Genomic DNA, 24,085 nt, shown 5'->3' on the forward strand with positions numbered 1-24,085 from the left:
AGGAGGTTTTCAAATTTACGCCCGGCCATACGAAAGGAGCCATTGCGTGGCTATTTATTGTAATTTAGAGTGATGTTTATATTTTTTTTATGCTTGATCAAATAAATGGCTTGTTACCAAAACTATACAAATAGATTTGTTAAAGAACATAGTTTATTTTGATATAAATTTTTGGTTGAATTTATGTTTTATTCAATACAAAAAGTTTTCTTAAACTAGCCATATAATTCGTGAAAACAGGCAACAGTTTTTTTTTTACCAATAATGTGATTAAAAATGCATATTCTAGTACATTATAATTATAAGTCAATAAAACTATATTTCTGATATTCAGGTATTTTTTCCAGTAAATTAGATGATTTTCAAGGACAGATAGGGCTTTGAGTTGAGTCTGTTATTTATTAAATTAAAACTAGGTGCGGGAGATTGGACACTACAAAATAAATAAAATAGATTTTGTAAATATGATACATTAAAGGTCAATACGAAAGATTGAGTTATTTTAAACATGTACCTATTGAACTATATGAAAGTTCGTCCTATGATGGTAAATTTGGAGCTTGAAATCTTAGAATTTCATAGTTCAAGCGATAGCGGGCCCTTATTAAAAGTAGATACTATTCTCTAATTCTGTGGTTTTGGGCATGTAGGGCTAGCACAGGGCTAGTAAGCAAAATGCAGAAACAGATATTTACAAGCTATCTATAATTATTTATAATATTAGCATAGATTAACCTTTTAGTTCCTTGGACTTTAGTTCATGGACTTCCGCAAAGTAACGCCTGCTTCAAGACAACGTTTATTTTTACCCTAATTACGCTATTGAAGAACAATAGGGTAATTTAGCCTTTTTTGAAGTGTCTTAATTTGATCCTAAAGTGATATTAAACTACCAGAAAATTTACAAAAATTTTATTCAATCGATAAAGTGTAACAAAAATGCACTTAAATTTTTCCCGCAAAAACGCTCACGTCATCAAGAGATCTCCGACAGTCGTTCGTATCGTATTTATTGTTACTAACACATAATGGATCTATTGTTGTCCGAGTAAATAAATGAATTGAATTGAATTAAAACTAAAACAATTTATGCAAGTATTGACATACTTAATACGAAACCAGAAGCCAGAATTTCCAGAACTTTGTGTGCCACAAACTTTTCCAATTACCTACCTGGTAGGTACCTACTTCTAGGTTCATCGGCTCATTGAAGTATTGAAATGTAGGTATCTATTTAGATTCTTGACAAAAGTTTATTAGAACCACTTCAAGCTTTCACACAATGTTCAAAGTCGAAGGAATGCTACTTAGTTTGACCCAAGATACTGAATTTGCCTTTATATAGATATTTTTAACCGACTTCAAAAAAAGGAGGAGGTTCTCAATTCGTCGGAATATTTTTTCATTTAAAGCTACTCGAAATACGTCAGAGATCCTACCTACAGTGCACGGCAGGAAATATTCTGCATCGAACTTTAGAATGAGATACTTAACGAATTCGTAGAGCAATGTCTCTGTCTTTGACACCAACAAAACGTCACACAGTGAGTGACAGAGACGGCGCTCTACGAAGCCGAAATCTTTTTCTAAAGTTCGATGTACAACATAAATTCGGTCCACAATTACGTCTGGAAAAAAACCGACCAAGTGCGAGTCAGACTCGCGCACCGAGGGTTCCGCACTACAGTCGTATTTTTTTGACATTTTGCACGATAAATCAAAAACTGTGCACAAAAATAAATAAATATCTGTTTTAGAATGTAATGTAAGGCCCTTTCATATGATACCCCACTTGGTAGGTATAGTTGAAAATACAAATTTTTTGTTCATAAACACATTCTAATTTTTTTGTGATGTAACCACATATTCACGGTTTTCGGATTTATTTCTTTACTTGTGCTATCTACCTACCAAATTTCATGATTCTAGGTCAACGGGAAGTACCCTATAGGTTTTCTTGATAGACACGACAGACAGACGGACAGACAGACAACGAAAGTGATCCTATAAGGGTTGCTTTTTTCCTTTTGAGGTACGGAACCTCAAAAATGGATGTTTCACTTAGGTATACATTTTTTATAAAAATTTATCATCACCAAAAATATCAAGTAAAGCTGTTACTGATGTACCTACCTATCAAAGTGATAACAAAAAGGAGTGACTAACGTAAAGTAACGTAATGATCAAAGCTTTTATATAAATAGGTGCGTAAAATAACCTCGCTTGTTATCAGAGGCTCTAGTATCACTTTACAAATTAAAAATCGGCCAAGTGCGAGTCAGACTCCCGCACCAAGGGTTCCGTATTCTAGTATATTTTCGGCATTTTGTACGATGAATCAAAAACTATAATGCATAAAAATAAATAAAAATCTGTTTTAGAATGTACAGGTAAAGCCCTTTCATATGATATGCCACTTGGTATATTAATGTTACTTTGAAAGTTGAAAATATTATACTAATTATTTGTTCATGAACACATTTTAAATTTTTTTTCACACCACCACAAATTCACGGTTTTCAGATTTTTTCCCTAATGTCTGCTATAAGGCCTACCTACCTGCCAAAATTCATGATTCTAGGTCAACGGGAAGTACCCTGTAGGTTTCTTGACAGACACGACATACATACAGATAGACAGACAGACCCTAAAAAATCTAATTTCCAAGATTCCTTCCACAATAGCAGTATTAGTTTCAGTGTCATCGTATGTAGTCAGCCTTCCACACTTGAGCACGTGGCTTGCCTTTCAATTAGACTTGCCTTAGAGGCGGAGGCACACGATGCATTGCGGCGGCGCGCGGCGGCGCCGGAGCGGTGTCGCTGCGTCGTCTTACATAGAAATATCTGTGGCATCTCACACGATGCGCTCCGGCACCGCACCGGACTGGCAAGTGGCAACCACCGAGACGAGGCGGGGAGGGGTGAATGCATTGCGACGATGCTACGGCGCCACTGCGACATAACAACGTTGCGGCGCCGCACCGCTCGTGTGCCCGCTGATGCGGTGAAATCTTTGCGGTGCGGCGGCGCAACGCATCGTGTGCCTCCAGTCTTAGTATCGTTTAAGGTCGTCTTCATATAAATGGGAAGTGGGAAAATACGTATTTCTCATCTGAATACGATCCCGTATTGTTCGCGTTCGACATCCTTTACAGAGTCTACAGTGTATACGTGATACAACACCGGAAGTTGCGGTCTATGCTAATTCTTATTCATGTTTTGTTGACATCAAAATGTAGGTACACCTACCTAGTTATAAATCTGACTATATTTATAAATACTACTTAACTTATGCTCGCGACTTTGTTGAAGTGGACTACAAAATGTTCAAACCCCTATTTTACCGCCATTTGAAAATAATAATAATAAATAATAAATAAAACGTTTATTTTTCAATCATATAGTTACACACATACAAGGGTTTGATCTTGAACAATTAGTGCTTAATATTATGAATGTTACAAGATCAAGAACTGGCTATCCTAGCTAGATTTTTAGATCTGTGTTAAGGATAGCCAGCCCTCTCCCTCGGTTATCTAAAAAGTAATAAATAAATAAATTTTTTGTAGAAAGTTGTTAATCTATAACGTTTTACATTTAAATAAACGTATGAACCTAGATTGTTGCAAAGGAAATCTATGGGTGTGTGTGTGTGTGTGTGTGTGTGTGTGTGTGTGTGTGTGTGTGTGTGTGTGTGTGTGTGTGTGTGTGTGTGTGTGTGTGTGTGTGTGTGTGTGTGAGTAAGTGTAAATGTGTAGGGGTGGGTTATGTGTATATTAAGTAATGTTGTGTAAGTAAATTAAAATAATAAATAAATAAAAAATAAATAAATTATATTTATTTCTATTCACTTTAGTTATTATTATTTATTGAGAATATAGTAGATGTACTGATAGATTGTAAGAAATCTTCTGTTTCGTCATAAGATTTATTCAACAAAAAGGATATAACTTTCTTTTTACACTGAGTAAGCGGCAACTTAAAGATGGGTAATTCTGCATTAATCTTATTATATAGAAATATATATATAATAAAATGTGTGCCTTTCAGCCAGATCCACCCAGTGCTTTGAGCTGTGCGTTGATAGATCAGTCAGTCAGTCAGTCAGTCAGCTTTTCCTCTTATATATACTAGCTTAAGCTCGCGACTTCGTTAACGTGGACTACAAAATTTTCAAACTCCTATTTTACTCCCTTAGGTGTTGAATTTTCAAAAATCCTTTCTTAGCGGATCTCTACGTCATAACAGCTATCTGCATGCCCAGCCTGATCCGTCCAGTAGTTAGAGCTGTGTGTTGATATATCAGTCAGTCAGTCGGAAAGTCACCATTCCTTTTTATACAATAATTAGATACCCAGAGGATGGAGCATGGACAATGGTGTGCGGTTCCTGGAACAGGTTGGATCTCTGCTGGGGAGACAGGGATGCCTGCGTCTCCAGATTATCCCGCAACGAGTCGAAAAAGGATCCTACATCGTAAGGAATAATGTCGTATAACGTGTAATACTTGCCAGAGGATGGGGCGTGGACGACGGTGTGCAGTTCCTGGAACAGGTTGGACCTCTGCTGGGGAGACAGGGATGCCAGCGTCTCCAGGTTATCCCGCAACGAGTCGAAGAAGGATCCCACGTCGCTGAGAACTCCTGAAAAAGAGTTCATGTTATTGGATTTACTCACTATTCATACAACATACATACAAGTCGTGAGGAACTTTGGCCTAGCACAGAAGTTGCGTGATAGTCGCTAAGGTTGGCTGATGATGTTCTTAGCTGCGATAGCCTAGTGGTTAGGACGTCCGCCTCGTAATCGGAGGTCGGGGGTTTGATCCAGGACATGCAACTCTAACTTTTCAGATGAGAGTTATGTGCGTTTTAAGTAATAAAATATCACTTTATCAGTGAAGGAAATGATTCCATCATGAGGAATGCATGCCTGAGAGTTCTCCATAATGTTTTCAAAGGTGTGTAAAGTCTGCCAATCCACACTAGGACGGAGTGGTAGATTACGGCTTAAACCCTTCTCACTCTGAGAGAAGACCCGTACTCTATAATGAGCCGGCAATCATGATAATCAACCCGATCATGATGATGATGAACTTCTTAAAACTTAAAATATTAAAAGTGTATATGCCATAATATGTATAACCAATCTTAACTTCTTGATTGTGAATGATATCCAGGAATGCCATATTACATACCTACTTACAAAGATCAACATTGTGGGAGCCAATGTTATTATCGTGAGATAATAATTTTGGACTATCATACACACAATACAATTTTACTAATGTAATGCCATACGTAGAAGAGTCGAGACGACACCAACAACTAACCTAAATTAAAATAATAGGCTCTTCTTGGACTGTAGTAATAAAATGATGTACTCACCTAATTTTGTTGTATAGCGGTACGGTAGTTTATGGGGCTAGAATTATTCATTATTTAAAGTGAATGATTTAAAAAAAACATGATTTTTATTTATTTTTAACATAAATAATTACCTATTAACGTCACGCTGTACAGAAAGCGAATAATGACGTCACAATGCTAAACGACAAATATAGCTTTCAATTTTTAACATAAAAATAAAGTAATTTCTGCTGAAAAGTATTTTTATGTTATAAAAAGAAAAACTGAAAAATATTTGTCGTTTATGCATTATGACGTCATTATTCGCTTTTATGTTAAAATAAATAAAATCATGTTTTTTTAAGTTATTCTCTTTAATAATGAATTCTAGCTCCATAAACTACCGCTATACAAAAAAATAAAAACCGGCCAAGTGCGAGTCAGGCTCGCGCAATGAGGGTTCCGTACTACAGTCGTATTTTTTCGACATTTTGCACGATAATACAAAAACAATGATGCATAAAAATAAATAAAAATCTGTTTTAGAATGTACAGGTGAAGACCTTTCATATGATACCCCACTTGATATAGTTATCTCACTTCGAAAGTTGAAAATATTAATTATTAGTTCATAACAACAATTTAATTTTTTTTGTGTGATCTAACCCTAAATTCACGGTTTTCAAATTTTTCCCCAAATGTCAGCTATAAGATCTACCTACCTGCCAAATGTCAAGATTCTAGGTCAACGGGAAGTACCCTGTAGGTTTCTTGACAGACAGACGGACAGACAGACAGACAACAAAGTGATCCTATAAGGGTCCCGTTTTTCCTTTTGAGGTACGGAACCCTAAAAACACATCATTTTATTACTACAGTCCAAGACCCAATTATATTCGTAAGACAAGGTCGTAGTTGTGAGTTCTGAAAATGTCTCTTTCTATGTTCACAATAAAGTTATGAAAGTACGACCTTTGGGAAGGTAAAGCTCTGAAAATATGTCTCATTGTGGTTTTGGTACTGTGCGTGTATTAAGTATAGTTTATAGTGCAATTTAGTCACGTAGAGCATAAACAGAAAGACACGCAGAAAGGCGGCCATATAAGTATACTAGCTTATGCTCGCAACTTCGTCCGCGTGGACTTCACAAATTTCAAACCCCTATTTCACCCCCTTAGGGGTTGAATTTTCAAAAATCCTTTCTTAGCGGATGTCTACGTCATAATAGGTATCTGCATTCTGCATGCCAAATTTCAGCCCGATCCGTCCAGTGGTTTGAGCTGTGCGTTGATAGATCAGTCAGTCAGTCAGTCAGTCAGTCAGTCAGTCAATCAGTCAGTCAGTCAGTCACCTTTTCCTTTTATATATTTAGATTATAAGGGCTGAAACAAAAATAACGCGTAGCGACAACGTGTCAAATTTGCGAGGCTTTTAAAAATTGTAAGCAGGTATATTGCAATTGATAGTTCAAAAAAACCGGCCAAGTGCGAGTCAGACTCGCGCACCGAGGATTCCGTACTCGGGTATTTTTTCGACATTTTGCACGATAAATCAAAAACTATTATGTATAATAAAACTTAATAAAAATCTGTTTTAGAATATACAGGTAAAGCCCTTTCATAACAAGTAAAGCGGGTATTATATTCGCCGTGAGCGACACTGCTTACCGACGCCGACATACGGCGCGACTGCCTTACCGAGCGCGGGCGTCGGCTGGCGTCTTCGACGGCCGGCGTTCAACGCTGTCGCGACCGCCGACCGTTTTTCCGAACCCCTGCAAAAAAAGTAATTATTATAAACGTGGCATACTTTATCTAAGATTATAGCTATTACTCAGCGTCGTCGTCTCAGCCGATAGGTACGAACTACAATAGGTCCAGCAGTAGGTAGACGTTTATCGTCTTTTACAAGGATCTCCACAGAACGTGGTCTTGTTCAGCTTATATCCAGAAGCTCCCTTGAGATTGTCCGGCCAGTTTGGGTTTTTTTTTTTCTTTTATTATCAGGGTTGATTCGAACACTTCATGTTAAACTTGCAGGACGAGAATTTATGATAGGTAGGTAGGTATAAAAACCTGCGCAAGCACCAGATCCAGATAGCATTACATATTTTCACACGTTCGACAGTAGGCGTAAATTTAAAAAGTCGCGAGCATCATCTATATTTAGAAACTAGAGTATGCTCGCGACTTCGTCTGCGTGGAATACACAAATTTCTAATCCCTATTTTCACCCCTCAGGGGTTGAATTTTCAAAAACCCTTTCTTAGCGGATGCCTACGTCATAACAGCTATCTGTATGCTAAATTTCAGCCCGATCCCTCCAGTAGTTTGAGCTGTGCGTTGATAGATCAATCAGTCAGTCAGTCAGTCAGTTACCTTTTCATTTTATATATTACTAGCTTATGCTCGCGACTTCGTCCGCGTGGACTACACAAAATTCAAATTCCTATTTTACCCCCTTAGGGGTTGAATTTTCAAAAACCCTTTCTTAGTGGATGCCTACGTCATAACAGCTATCTGCATGCTAAATTTCAGCCCGATCCGCCCAGTAGTTTGAGTTGTGCATTGATAGATCAGTTAGTCAGTCAGTCAGTCACCTTTTCCTTTTATATATTTAGATATTAATCTTATAGCTGAAAATAGTGGACAACCTCCAGATAAAGGAGTCTTACTAAGTTTAAGTAATTACTACGAACTTTGTGAAACTGATCATTCTGAACTTTGCCAACTTTGTGAAAATAATCTTGGACATAGCTTGAAACTTCGTGTACAATACCTACCTACCTGCCTACTCAATAAGTATTTCTATGGCTTACAACTTAATCTAAATATATAAAAGGAAAAGGTGACTGACTGACTGACTGACTGACTGACTGATCTATCAACGCACAGCTCAAACTACTGGACGGATCGGGCTGAAATTTGGCATGCAGATAGCTATTATAACGTAGGCATCCGCTAAGAGAGGATTTTTGAAAATTCAAACCCTAAGGGGTTGAAATAGGGGTTTGAAATTTGTGTAGTCCACGCGGACGAAGTCGCGAGCATAAGCTAGTAGTATGATATTTCTATTATTGCCTATGGTTCACTTGAAAGGGCAAAATCTTTGAAAAGGGTGGCGGCGGTATTGGGTAGATGGAATTTTGATATTACTCGAAACTTTTGATAGGTAAGTAGGTAGTTACCTTTATATCTAAGTATCTATTTTAGTACACCATATCTACCTAATATTACTATTATGAGTAGTATTATATAATACTTACTAGCTGATGCCCGCGACTTCGTCCGCGTGGAATTAGGTTTTTTATAAATCCCGTGGGAACTCTTTGATTTACCGGGACAAAAAGTAGCCTATGTCACTCTCCAGGTCTTTATCTATACCCGTGCAAAATCACGTCAATCCGTTGCACCGTTGCGACGTGATTGAAGGACAAACCAACAAACCAACAAACAAACACACTTTCGCATTTATAATAAGGGGGAAAACAGTTAAATTTTCACTAGTGATCGAAAATTCGAGTGCAAATAATGCAATAAGTAAAATAAATGATGTTGGTGGGAAGAATAACCCGTTTTCAGCCCAACAGTTTAACCGATTTTGAAAAAATTTAACCCAAGTCGGTAACTGGATGGGTGACCGACTTTGGAGGGCCGGCCTATTCAGGAATCTACCCTCAGCATGAAGACCACGACGACGAAGTTTTCAACAACCTCCCTGGCGCAGTGGTGAGCGCTGTCTTGTTAGTTGGAGGTCCCGGGTCTTGAATTTCGGATTCCCGGTAGGGGTTTGGACTGGTCTGGTCTGGTGGGAGGCTTGGGCCGTGGCTAGTTACCACCGTACTGGCAAAGCCATGCCGCCAAGCGATTTAGTGTTCCGGTACGATGCCGTGTAGAACCCAAAGAGGGTTTAATAAAACTGCCATACCCCTTCCAGATTAGCCCGCATAAATTTTAGACTGCATCATCACTTACCACCAGGTGAGATAGCAGTCAAGGGCTAACTTATACTTATCTAAATAAAAATAAAAAAGCCGCGCATATCATTTACCTCCTTAGTTCAAAAATATTTAATTTATAGAGAGAGACGCATGCATGCTCTTTGGAGACGCGGCGGCCATGTCGCAAGCGGCGCTGCTACAGTGCGACAAGGCTCTCTTGGCACTTGAATGACATTGACAGAGGGGCGCTGTTGGAGAACAAAGACTAAGAATATTCAAACAAGAACAAAGGGGACACTTGACAGCAACGTTAGTTCCGATTTTCGCCACGCGCCAAGTTAGCCTTGTCGCACTGTAGGTACAGATGTGAAGCCGGCACTGCCAGCAGCTTACCTGGAAACATCATCGTCATAGCTCTCAAGCGCCTCTTCAGGACCCAAGGCCCTGTTGACCCTGGGGTACGCAGGCCTCTGGTAGTTCCCCAGGCCCGCGTCTATGGGCGCGGCGTCCCAGCGGTGGTGTCCCACGCCCGGCCAAGGATTCTCTGTCAGCACTCGGAGCAGATCCAGGTTGTTCAAATCGTAGCCTCTGCTTTGGGCTGTAGTGAGGGTTGCACCTGTTTTTGAAATTTAAACACTTTATTCATCATCATCAAGCCATACGGGAGCGGTGTGAAGGGAGATCTCCACTGGGCGGTGGTTTTGCTCAGTAGCGCCAGCTGGACCGACGACACGACGTTTGTATCTTGAAACTTCTTAATAAACTTGGCGCAGATTGCAGAAAACTCCGTTAGTGCGAGTACTGTCGGCGGTATACTTGTTCGGGACTACGTCATGAAACCCTCTCAGTTTGGTTGTTATTTTCGACTTAAGGCGAGTCACCGAGGCGGGCAGCGCGGCTTTGAAGTAAACCCCTTGGCAACGTTCAAATTCTGTTTCAAACGTTAAATTTGAATTTAATAAATTTTAGAAGTCCTGTTGAAAACCAAAATTTAGCAGGTTCTCTGTAGTACTTAGACAAATTAATTAAATTAACTTAAGACAAATATTTCCATATAAAAATTATTTGCCAAGTCAGAAGTTTTAGTATTAAATAATTCGTTTTAGACTTTTATTTTGGCTTATTTCAAGATTTTATTTGATCGAGTGAAGTACTTCTTATTGTGTATCAAAGTAGCACATTCTTTAGACAATGTCTTTAGGTATATTGTAGGTATATTTTTAGCAAGGCCATTATTTAATAGTAAATACCTAAAACATTTGATCTAGCAAACCAGTTTTTTCCGCTTAGCCTCGGTGACCCGCCTTAATGACTTTTTTTTTAAAGGGTAGGTTCAGTGCAATATTAAAATGCTTAAATATCAAGCGACGAAAAAACAATTTCACTGTATTTCAGCGTTTATTAAAGTACTTAGTCAGGTTTTAATTTTGAGTTTTGTTTCATAACTAAGTACTCAAAATAAGCATAAAGCTTATTTCAAACTACGGGATATAAATTATATTATAGTCCGGTCAAAATAGACATTCGAGGTTACAAAAATTCGGATTTTGACTACTTTTTATCACGGAAAATCGAGTTTCCAAGGGATTTTTAAAAACCGAAACTTACGCGGACGAGGCCATGGATACGTTTCATCTAAGAAGTAGGTAGTTCAGAATAAATTAAATGCAATGAACTTAATACTAGACCTAAATCAAATATTTGAAAAGAGCAACCGCCGAGTTTCTTGCTGGTTCTTCTCGGTAGGAAAGGCATTCCGAACCAGTGGTAGATGCATCCGACTATTCGTAAGTACTTGTAAAAGTTTATACGAATAAAAAAGATTTTTATTTATTTATTTATTATTTATTTGTAACATCTTTGAACTACGGCAATATTACAGTTTAGGTACGTACCTACCTACCTATAGTACGTGATAGGTTGAGAACGTAATCGGGGAGGGAACGCCCCGCACACCCGCACAGCCCCCGCTAGCGCGGCACCCGGTGCGGGATAGCGCGGGTGTGCGGGGCGTCCCCCCTGCCTCATACCCCGATTGCCATCTCAACCTGTCGCGGACTAAGTATACCTACTCCCATTTGCTGTAATATAGGCGATGAATTTTTATTGCAATGTTATAAAGGCATATAATATTATTACAAAGTGAAACAGATATTTTTAATTAAAACTTCATAAAGGTGCATCTAAAGCTAATTTTGTAGCAAGATTACACTGGTTAGTACCTACTCGCTTAATTAACTTTGATCTATCCATTATCATTGATTAAGTCAAGTTGGTAGGTAGGAGAACATACCTAGAATTTTTTAATGAATTTGTATGCAGATTACAACTTGGCAGACTAAGTATTTTTTATTTATTAAGTACAACCTACTTAATTTTTTTACGATTTTTTAAATAAAAAACATTTTAAGTTAAGTTTCTACCTACTTAACTATAACTGCCCCGCCCAAGCTTTGCTGGGTTGGGTTGCAAAATTCTTTGTAAGTGGGGGTCTACTATAAAGAAAACTATCAAGCGCAGCGGTTTGAGCAGTACGTTAGTCACATGGTCAGTCAGTTAGTTTCTCCTTAAGTGCCAAGCACTAAAATCCTTTCATTGTGGTGATTTAAAGAAAACCTACACGCAAAGTCAAGTTTCAATAACATTACAGGCTATACAGTAGGGCGATTTCGTAAAACCTGCATCAATCATTATTACAATCTCAATTGTTGCGATTGGCTGAATTTGGGCTATTCTTGTTGCAACAATGTATTGTAGCCAATAGTGAGCGAGCATCAACCAATCAGCAGGGCGATTGTCTAAAACCTGCATCAATCATTATTACAATCTCAATTATTGCGATTGGCTGAATTTGGGCTATTCTTGTTGCAACAATGTATTGTAGCCAATAGTGAGCGAGCATCAACCAATCAGCAAGGCGATTGTCTAAAACCTGCATCAATCATTATTACAATCTCAATTGTTGCGATTGGCTGAATTTGGGCTATTCTTGTTGCAACAATGCATTGTAGCCAATAGTGAGCGAGCATCAACCAATCAGCAGGGCGATTGTCTAAAACCTGCATCAATCATTATTACAATCTCAATCGTTGCGATTGGCTGAATTTGTTCTATTCTTGTTGCAACAATGCATTGTAGCCAATAGTGAGCGAGCATCAACCAATCAGCAGGGCGATTGTCTAAAACCTGCATCAATCATTATTACAATCTCAATTATTGCGATTGGCTGAATTTGGGCTATTCTTGTTGCAACAATGTATTGTAGCCAATAGTGAGCGAGCATCAACCAATCAGCAAGGCGATTGTCTAAAACCTGCATCAATCATTATTACAATCTCAATTGTTGCGATTGGCTGAATTTGGGCTATTCTTGTTGCAACAATGCATTGTAGCCAATAGTGAGCGAGCATCAACCAATCAGCAGGGCGATTGTCTAAAACCTGCATCAATCATTATTACAATCTCAATTATTGCGATTGGCTGAATTTGGGCTATTCTTGTTGCAACAATGTATTGTAGCCAATAGTGAGCGAGCATCAACCAATCAGCAAGGCGATTGTCTAAAACCTGCATCAATCATTATTACAATCTCAATTATTGCAATTGGCTGAATTTGGGCTATTCTTGTTGCAACAATGCATTGTAGCCAATAGTGAGCGAGCATCAACCAATCAGCAGGGCGATTGTCTAAAACCTGCATCAATCATTATTACAATCTCAATTGTTGTGATTGGCTGAATTTGTGCTATTCTTGTTGCAACAATGCATTGTAGCCAATAGTGAGCGAGCATCAACCAATCAGAGGTGATTGCGATCGTGACATTGTAGCTGTCATTCTACCGCAATCGCGCAGCAGATTTAACTTTACAATACGCTTGTTTTACACATGTCTCTTGAGTCTTCAAGAAGATTAATAGCTTTTCTTGAATTTACGATGTGCCCCTTGCTTGGGAGGCATCTGAGTATTTTCTCGCAATCGAAGTGAAAAGTAAGTAGAGTGTTTAACTTGGGACTGCAGTCTGCATTCATACTGGATTCACACCTAGCTAAACATCTCGTATGAAATGCCGGGTCGTTTTAGCCCCTGCGAAAATCACGTAGGTAAGTAAGTAATAATTACACCTTAGCATGATTAAATACCGTAAATATTGTCTTAGCTACTTACTAACGCACAAAAAATATCAGCGTAAGATCCCCGCGTGGGTATAGATACCATACCATCAGTGGCGGATTTGCCCTAAGGCCAAGTAGGCCCGGGCCTAGGGCGGCCAATCATGAAAAAAAATCACTGATGTTAATTATGATAAAAGTTGGAAATAAAAAATCTATTATCATGAGTGCTAAGAAAGGGGCGGCTGGTACCTACTTACTAGATGGCCTGGGGCCTAGGGCGGCCAAGACTACAAATCCGCCACTGCATACCATAAGACCATATACCATACCATACCATAAGATTTTTTTATTTTATTTTTTTACATTTATATTGTTAGTCAATTCAATTCTAATATTTAATGTAATCTGCTCCATATTGTGTGTATATTGTTATGGGTTGTAACTTGTTTTGTCATTGCCTGAAATAAAATTATTTTATTTTATTTTATTTTTATTTATTTATTTATAAGACGTATGGATACCATGGAATTCTAAGTAGGTAAGATAATAGAAATGGTATTTGCTGTTTTTAATATGCCGGGGTTTATATGTGAAGGCACCATTAAATACTCTTATTTTATGTCTGTATGTGTGAGTCAAAAGTCTTGTGGCCAAGATCTTGGCCTCCTGTTTGGGTGGTCCAGGTTCGATCCCGAGCATGCATATTATTCAGTTGTGTGCATTTTAGCAATTAAATATCACCTGCTTTAACTACCTTTCGGTGAGGTAAATATGCGAAAACCTGCATGACTGACAGTCCGCTACAATGTTCTACTCAAAGGTGTGTGAAGTCTGTCAATCTGTACTTGGCCAGCATGGTGGACTTTAAGCTTTTCCCATTCTGAGAGGATGCTAGACTACAGCATCCAAAGTTATTGTCAAACCAGGTAGGTTTTTTCAATAACACAGACTGATGGATTTCACGTTTGGAACCCTCGTAGCTTTAGTTTTAAGTTTATGTATTTAATTAACACCATTACATTCATCATCACCATCATTGCTGGCCCACTACTGAGAACAAGTCTCCTCTCAGATGGAAGTGTTTAGGCTGTAGTCTGCCACGCTGGCCAAGTGCGGATCGGTAGTCATTGCCAAGTTAGTTTGAGTCTGATGCTTCAATTGTTCATCTGCGCGGCTACAAACTCACGCTCCTTATACGTTTCTATTTTATTCTGAATTCGGTGGTAACTGGTACGAACAGATTATACTATCTGATGGCTCTAATTTCATACGTAAGTATTTATTATTTCTGTCAACGACCCTCCAAAAATCCCACTTCTCTTGTAAATCGAGCGCGGCAATTTATATGAAAAAAAAATTGAGTTATTGTTCTTATTTTTTCAGCGATTCATCATATTCGGGTAACGGGGTTAAGTGGTCTTATTAACACTGACATTTTGCAGAATTTTACTGTCCATGTATCGGTATCACTACCCTTGTTATAAATGCGAAAGTGTGTTTGTTTTGTTGGTTTGTGCTTCAATCACGGCGCAACGAAGCAACGAATCGTCGAAGGTGACTTACATAGTTACAATTAAAGACCTGGAGAGTGACATTGGCTACTTTTTATCCCGGAAAATCAAATAGTTCCCACTGGATTTTTAAAACCTAAATCCACGCAGAGGAAATCACGGATATCAGCTAGCTATTTAGTAGACCCTCAGTAAGTTTATAAGAAGAAACTTGCTGAGGGTACTCTTTTACATATTCTGAATATATAAAAGGAAAAGGTGACTGACTGACTGACTGACTGATCTATCAACGCACAGCTCAAACTACTGGACGGATCTGGCTGAAATTTGGTATGCAGATAGCTATTGTGACGTAGGCATCCGCTAAGAAAGGATTTTTGAAAATTCAACCCCTCAGGGGGTGAAACAGGGGTTTGAAATTTGTGTAGTCCACGCGGACGAAGTCGCGAGCATAAGCTAGTTTATCACATAAATGTTTATGGTCCCTGCGACTTCGGTTTCGTGGGTCTAGGATCTGATTTTCCGGGATAAAAAATAGCAAGTCATTCTTCAGGTCTTTAACTAAGTATGTACATTGTACATGCTAAAAATCAAGTCCATTGCGGCGTGATTTTACGACAAACCAACAATAATTAACAACAACAACTGGGTACTGCAAAGCGCAGCGTTGGAAGACAACACAGTCGAATTGAGAACCTGCTTGCTCCTTTTTTAAAAGTCGGTTAAAAGTTACATTTTATAAAATAAATAATTTCTGTGGTCTAAAGTTTTTTTTAACACGGCAAAAGCCTGGGTTAACAAAAAAGAGATCATTTCCTTCTTCTTTATTTTCCTTCCTGGGATCATTTCCGCACTTCGACCTTATTCGTCCATCAATTGACCCCCCTATTTGGCGCCCACTTTGTTTTCAATGAAATTCACAAATGTTATGTTGACCCATAATGCTGAAATCGAAAATAATAATATATTGGGTCAACATTATAGGTATTTGTGAATTTCAAATAGGTAAGTAGGTTTGTTCCTTATATTCTCCGTAGATTTTTAGGTTATCTACTGAATATAAAAGCGTGGGAGTGATACCTTATGAAGTTTCTCAGGCAGTAATTGGAAAAAAACTACTTTTTAAGAAATAACAACCGCCAAAGTATTGACCAAATTTTTTAGGCCTCTGAATTTTCGATAATTTTAAATAAATAAATAACTCATTAGTCAATACCTAACGTCTCAGGAATTTTGCGACTTTTATATTTTTACCGTAAAAATGTCCCAATGTTATCTCAAAAAAATTACCCCTGATTTTTTTCTGATGCCATGATTCAGTTGTTTTTTTTAAATGTATAGACTAGCGCTTAGTTGAAATCCGACCTGGTGGAAATTGATGATGCAGCCTAAGATGGAGCGCGTTTGCCTAGAAGATGCCTATTCACTCTTGACTTGAGTGTACCCATATTATAATAATTGGAGGGGAAAACTGGAAAACATAAAACTGTAAAATAGGATTCTTGTAGGACTCTTGGCAATATTGAATCCGATTTGTTTGGAATTTTAGAGCATGCATTTTTTACTTTGGGCTATATAATGCAAAGGGTAACTAACGACCGCTTTAAAATGTTGGAAAATTGTTTAGATTTTCTTCCCACAAGCAAAATAACACGTTATTCATCTTCGTTACTTGAAAGTAATATTGGAATTTTACAGTGATTTACGTAGTTAGGTATGTAGGTAATATTGCTCCGTTTGCCCACATGCTGGGCAACCTAATAGAGAACCGCGGTAAACCGTAATAAAATAGTCATAAAATCCGCACCACCAATATTATTATTAACCAGCTGATACCCGCGACTTCGTCCGCGACTAATTTAGGGGCCAATGTGTCAACGTAAGGATTTTTTTCTTCTAAGTTCCCGTACTACATGATGTGATGTGTGGCAAAATTTAAGAAATAAACGTTTTTCTTTCTTACCTACTTCAAAGGTACCTCATCATCATCATCATCGCGTGCCTTCTTCGAAACGAAGTTTGGAGGTCATCATGCGAAAAGCTTCTCTATTTGAAGCCGCCTCTTTTAACTTTGGGTACCAATTAAGCCCTGTCTAGCCCCTTATATCGTCCAACCATTTGCGTCTTTGGCGACCTGGAGCCCTTTTGCCTTCAATTCTTCCTTCCAAAACTAATCTTGGAAATGAGAATTGGGCTCCTCTTTGTAAATGTCCAAAGAAAGTGAGCTTCCTTCGCATGATAGTAGACATGAGTTCTCTGTATTTGTGGACCATTTCCAGTACCTTAGTGTTCGGTGTAAAGAAAGCTGTTCCAGGTTATCTTGAGCCCCAAAGAATTCAATTTCCTGTAGATCCACATCTCAAAAGCTTGCAGGCGGTTATTTGCTTCCCTTTTGAGAACCCAAGTTTCACAACCATATAAGAGGGTGGACCAGACCAAAGGAACCTACTTATTACAAAGTCATTCTTCGAAAACACGATAGGTAATATTGCATTTTATTATCAAGGATTATATTACAAAGGATCAAGAGTGGCATACTTAAAGCAACCTGAGAGTCGATAGGTATTTTATTAAAGTATCTTAGGAAGTATGCGCTAGCAATTGGATATTATGAAGGCTTTAGAAAAGCATGCTTGGTATTTCCATTAAGTAACTTCCTACCTATCGTTTGAAGCTCAGAAGGCAAGGCGAATCTCTATAATCACAAGAAAATATCTAACTAGTAATAAGTTTGATAAGTTTCTACTTGAAAGAAGATATGAAAAGTTTATTTTAGGTACCTAGTTTATCTATACTGGACGAATCGGGAAATTTGACATGCAGATAGCTATTATGGCGTAGGCATCTGCTACGAAAGGAGTTTTGAAAATTCAACCCATAAGGGGCTGAAACAGGGGTTGGAACTTTATGTAGTCCACGCGGATAAGCTATTTAAAAAAAAATATAATTGAGATAAGTGTAAGGCAGATTTAACATAACTATTTTAATAATCGCTCAATCCCTAAATGAATTAGCATAAATATTGAGATCACAGAATTATTACTGGTCGAGATCAAAACGTCGGTAATTGGGATTATAACATCATAATAATATTCTCGAATTTATAGATTAAAGGCTTGTATCTGATAATAATTGCCGTAAAAGCGATAGTATTGACTTTAATATAAAATATCATCAACATCATCAACCGATAGACGCTTATGTCTGGCCATAGGTCTCTTGTAGGGACTCGCATACGCGCTACGGGCTTGCGGCGCCTGAATCTTGGTGACATAGACTAATTGTAGCCTATGTCACCCGGACTATAATAACGAATCGGTTGACACCTTATTCATCAAAATCGGCTCAGTAGTTCAGGCGCTAAGGTAAAGCACACATAAATATAAACATACATATATATTTTAGCGTGTAAACTATCGTGAGTGATTTCCATTAGGTATTAAGTATAGGTTGTTACGGGTTATTCACGTATTTAGCCGACGTAAGCACGGTAATGTTATGTGACGTAAGCCCGACTAGTTTCGATCGCATCCGGGTCCTTTTTATCGTCCGCGTGGACTGCACAAATATCGAACCCCTATTTTACCCCCTTAGTGGTTAAATTTTCAAAAATCCTTCTTCGCGGATGTCTAAGTCTTAATAGCTATCTGCATGTTTAATTTCAGCCCGATCCGTCCAGTTGATTGAGCTGTGCGTTGATAGATCAGTCAGTGAGTCAGTCACCTTTTCGTTTTATATACATATTTAGTTACGTAAAGATTGCTAAAATCATAACCCTTTCTTTTGGTTTTGCCGTAGTCGCGGAAAAAAGATATCCGGGTGTCCCACGAATCTCTGCAGTATTATTTTGGGATACGCGCTACGCTTTTGCGACAAGGCCGTGGCCCCGCGGTTTAGGCATAATTAACGCTAGGAATTTAGTTAATCAGCTGGTTCATGAATAGAATAATTTTACCCGTTTGTTGCGTGGGACTCGTCACGCGATTGTAAGTAGGCCAGCGTAAGGTGTTTTTAAATATTATTGATAGGTATTTTCAACACTTTTACTACATGACACTTGACAGCCTTATTATAAAGAAATACTTTATTAGGGTAGGGGAGCTAGATTCCGTCCAATTAGCGGAGTTTCCAAAGAGGGGGTGAAAATGTATATTCTTGTATTTTGTAATAATGTAAACGATAAATTATTTTAAAAATGTATTCCTAATAATAAAATAAATAAAAAGCCATTTATCCTCGAGTTCCTTAGTTAGTTACATAGTAGATTAGTTTTGTTAGTTAGTAGGTACATTTTACTTATTTTCCTAGGTTAGTATAGTAGGTATGGTTAGTAAGTGAACGATATTTATTTATGGAACATGAGCCCCATTGCGGGTAAAGGCCTCCCCCTACCTCTTCCACTTCTCCCTGATATTCTTCTTCCTAATATTATAATATATTTTTGCATTTCTTGTAATGGCGTACTGGTTTTCATTTAATTCTTTATAAAAAGCTGAAAATGAACCGGTGAAATCGGTTCACCGGTTTTAAGGAATCTTAAAAAGATGGCCCACGCAGCGCGCGTGTAGTTTTGTGGTACACGCCACGCTTTTGCAGCAAGGCCGTGGCCCCGCGGTTCAGGTAAAGTCATGTCATAATTAACGCAAGGAATTTCGTTAATCAGCTGGTTCATGAATGGAATAATTTTAGCTGTTTGTTGCGTGGGACGCAACGATAAGTAGGCTAGCGTAAAGTATTTATGATTAATATTTGGAGCACTTTTAACATTAGCTACATCGTTTTTAGGGTTCCGTACCTCAAAAGGGAAACTAGCTAATGGCCGACAAGGATGCATTGCAATTCGCTCGCATGCCACCTATTTGTAAGTTGATCAGAAATCTGCCCGCAAGTTTTAACAATAACTGAACAAAGCTTTAATTCAATGGGATGGATAATGTGCGAATACATTAACGAACAGACAGACAAATATCAATTTTTTTTAAAGTAACCATCATTAAAATATTGGCATGATTAATTTTAACCGAAACATTTCATTTTACGTTGGGTAGACCAGATAAAAGAGGCGGTCGGTCGACACACCTATCTGCAATACAATCCACGCGGCGCGAAACAGAGGAAAATGGAAAAACATCGTAGCAAAGATTATATCAAAAGGGAGCCACGATCCTTAAAATTGAGGGAGCGACGCAGGAAGAAGAATAAAGGATTTTTTGAAATGCCACCCCTAAGTGGGGATGGAAGTTTGCTTGAAAGTCAATTATTGCTAAAGTTCATTTTCATGAAAATTGATATTTGGGTTTTTGGTCACAAATGAAGAAATACGTGTTTCAGGGTTTTTGGAAATTCAACCCCCATGTCAATTTTCTAAATTCCACCCGAGCGAAGCCGGGGCGGGTCAGCTAGTTAGAGATAATATCATTATTAATTAAAATAAATAGTACATTTTGAGTGGAGTTAATTTTTCATTACCAAGAACATGATGTCATGTGTGTGAAACACCTATTCGTAGAGGGACATCTACGAATAGTGTCACTAATTTAAACTAATAGACTATGTTCCTAGAAATTAGTGTACTTATGTAAATTACTAGGTACTACATTGTTCTGTAATTAAGGTATAATTTCCTCTTGTCGGTACGTGGACATGTTTATTTTTGTGACCTACAAGAAAATTAGGACACATTTAGAAATGCCTAAGTCCTAATAGGGTCTTCGACTGTAGTAATAAAATGACGTGATTTTTTGGTATAGCGGTAGTTTATGGGGCTACAATTCATTATTAAAGAGAATAATTTTAAAAAATTATGATATTTATTCATTTATGGTGGTAAGTGATGATGCAGTCTAAGATGGAAGCGGGCTGGCCTGGAAGGGGTGTGGCAGTTTTTTATCAAACGCACACCCCTTTGGTTTCTACACGGCATCGTAACGGAACGCTTAATAGCTTGGCGGCTCTGCTTTCCCGGTAGGGTGGTAACTAGCCACGGCCGAAGCCTCCCACCAGACAACCACCACACGGACATACAATCTATATATATAAAATTCAAAGTCCTGACTGACTGACTGACTGACATATATGTATATTAACGCACATGTTGAGGTTAGGTGTCAGCTAAGAAACGACGATGAGAAAATCCCCCCCTAAAGGGATGAAATGGGGGTTGGAAGGTTAAATGTGTTATTCGGCTGTTCAGGGTGCGCGTCCTCATGTTATAATGTTTGTTTCTGAAAAAAATGCCATTTGTTTCCTGTAGGCCACGCGGGCGAAGCCGCGGGCAGAAGCTAGTACATTTATACATACGAACGAATTAAGTTGCACCTTAGAGTTCCATGTTTTCTATTTTAGTACGAAGCCCTAAAAAACTTCCAAACAGGTAAGTACCTACTTGTACATTAATTTTACAAATTGAAAACATTTTCACAATTTTATGAAGTTGCTCAACTTTATTGAGTCATAAACGTCATATTTTGGGAAAATTTACAAGGTTGTAACTTGCTTGTAAATTGTAATGGGGATATTTTCAGGAGCTAAAATATAGCTATAGGTCTTATAGCACACATTAGGGTAAAAATCTGAAAACCGTGAATTTGTGGTTACTTTATAAGAAAAATATTAAAATGTGTTCATGAACAAATATTGCTATTTTCGTATAAACGTTTAATAAACGAATAAACGTTTTTTTCGTTCTTTCTGTCTTTCTTTAGATAGCTTGCATCCCGGAGACGGACATTTTATTTTGAACGTTCCTTTTTATCCCGAAAAGATAGAGTCTTAAAACCACGCGGTCGAAGTCACGGGCATTTATATCTGGTGAAAGTCGCAATACGTGTTTGTCTGTGTGTTCGCTTATTACTTTTACACTTAGTAGATTTCTATAGGATTTTAATCAATGGTTTTAATTGTATACATTTCACAAGAAAGGTTAATATGTACTTATTATTTACTTACCTATTAACCTTATTCCCATAGAATATGTATGTAAGCCCACAGCGTATGCGAAGCCGACTGAATCAGTAGGTAGCGCCCCCTCTGATATTTTTGTATTCTATACTTACTATTTTCAAATTAGAAAAGTCTTCCGCAATTCATTTAGAATATAAGCTCTGCCTACTTAATTATCTTTTACAAAATCATAGTTACCTAACGGTAGGGCTCCGCACCTCAAAAGGAAAAACGGAACCCTTATAGGATCACTTTGTTGTCAGTCTGTCTGTCTGTCTGTCAAGAACCCTACAGAGTACTTCCCGTTGACCCATGAAATTTGGCAGGTAGGTAGATCTTATAGCTGACATTTGGGGAAAAATCTGAAAACCGTGAATTTGTGGTTACATCACACAAAAACAAAAATTGTGGTCATGAACTAATAATAATTAGTTTTTTCAATTTTCGAAGTAAGATAACTATATCAAGTGGGGTATCATATGAAAGGTCTTCACCTGTGCATTCTAAAACAGATTTTTATTTATTTTTATGTATCATAGTTTTTGAATTATCGTACAAAATGTCGATAAAATACGATTGTACTACGGAACCCTCAGTGCGCGAGTCTAATTCGCACTTGGCCGGTTTTTATAGTATAAAGGAAAATGAAAATGTGTTTCCAAACTATATTTACGACATTCAGGATTTACAAAAGATTTCAAAATGAACTCTGTGTACACCGGTTGTAACTATTCAGGCAGGACAGACACAATCAACAGGTGGGTGCGCCCCATTCTTCTCTTTTTATTGATTTATTGATTTTATTGATTTATAAGGGAATACCCTCGGTATGCTTACAGTAATGCCAAATCGCATACCGAGGCAGAAGTTACATATAAGTACATATTCATTCAATCATTTGTCTGAACAATTCCCACTTCTGAGCTATTTCGTGTTTCATTATCTCAACCCACTACAAGCCTCAACTACTGTTGAGTACCTCAGAGTGAGAAGTGCGGATTGGTAGACTTCACACACCTTTGAGAACATTATGGAGAACTCTCAGGCATGCAGGTTTTCTCACGATGTTCTCTACACCGTTACAGCAAGCAATATTACTTAGAACGCACATAACTGAAAAGTATCTTAACTATGCACCTACTTTGAAATGAAATTTTTTATTTTTCCTATACTTAGGCTAACTTATGGTGTGACTCAAGCTTCGGAAGTTAGCCCCAGAACTCGGAAAGCAGATTAGCTATACTGAGATGATCCGACATGAAACTTAGGCAGTTGCACTTTTCAAAAGGCAATATGGTTTACTCATTCTAAGATGGTTCAATAATTTGCGTAAGTAACTCGTTCAATCATTTCAAAAATGCTTTAAATCTAAACCTAATTAAATTAACAGTGTACTACAATATGGATGTTAAGTTTACATAATTTACTCATTCTCAAATTCTTCTTCTTCATTTCTAAATGGAAATAAAATACTGGGATTTAAGTAAATAATATTTTTATTATATCTCTTGAAATGAAACGCGTTAGTAAATTTGAGTTCGTTTCATTTATTATTCTTTCTTTAATTAATATGTCAAGAAAATGTAACCAACCTTGCTTGGAAGGAACCCTATGGGAATTTTGCAGTAATTTTGGAAAACGAATTACTTAGTGACGCTGGTTCCCTGGGAACGGGGACGGGCGCTAATATGGGACGAAACTTGCGTTGACACATTGGCCCCGTGTCATATCAGGGTGACAGCATCAAGATCGAGAACCGCAGCAGAAATGACTGAAAACGGCAAGCGGCGCAAGTTCGCCTCTATTATCGAGAGTAATTTTTGTTCCGTTTGCCCTGAAGACCCTGGGGCCATGGAGTCTTGATGCAAAAACCCAACTAGTTTTGAACCCATCCGGGGTCCTTTTTCACGATGTTTCCTCCATTTCCATAATATTAAAAAAAATCTTTACATTGAAAATATTACAATAAAACTTAAAGTAGCCCGCCCTTCATGCCCGCGTGGCATTGTGCCAAGAATACTGGCTGAATTTCCGCGCTGGACAGCCAGGCTGATCTATTGCGCAAAAAATGAGCCAGCCCTTCTGTCGCCAGATGAGCCTATTAGTCGCGGTGAAATGTCTCGTATTTTTTTAGCACTAATACTCCATGGCGATAAGAGAGGCATACTTGCGCTGCTTGCCGTTTTCAGCTGTTTCTGCTGCGGCTCCCGGTCTTGATGCTGTCACCCT

At 38.1% G+C, this 24,085-nt stretch overlaps 1 protein-coding gene across 3 annotated transcripts in view; it reads right to left on the reverse strand.

Annotated features, from left to right (window-relative positions):
• LOC138403446 (uncharacterized) overlaps positions 1 to 24,085 on the reverse strand; it is a 49,314-nt gene that overhangs the window by 24,271 nt on the left and 958 nt on the right. For 2 of the 3 annotated variants that reach the window (XM_069504027.1, XM_069504026.1), the window contains exons 2-4: positions 9,684 to 9,906; positions 7,018 to 7,124; positions 4,514 to 4,645 (exon numbers count right to left, since the gene is read on the reverse strand). In XM_069504027.1, the coding sequence (XP_069360128.1) occupies positions 4,514 to 4,645; positions 7,018 to 7,124; positions 9,684 to 9,906 (462 nt within the window). The remainder of the gene's footprint in view (positions 1 to 4,513; positions 4,646 to 7,017; positions 7,125 to 9,683; positions 9,907 to 24,085) is intronic. The other variant, XM_069504028.1, reaches the window with a different exon arrangement.

This window comes from Maniola hyperantus, chromosome 16 (assembly GCF_902806685.2).
Source record: "Maniola hyperantus chromosome 16, iAphHyp1.2, whole genome shotgun sequence".
Classification (NCBI taxonomy): Eukaryota; Metazoa; Arthropoda; class Insecta; order Lepidoptera; family Nymphalidae; genus Maniola; species Maniola hyperantus.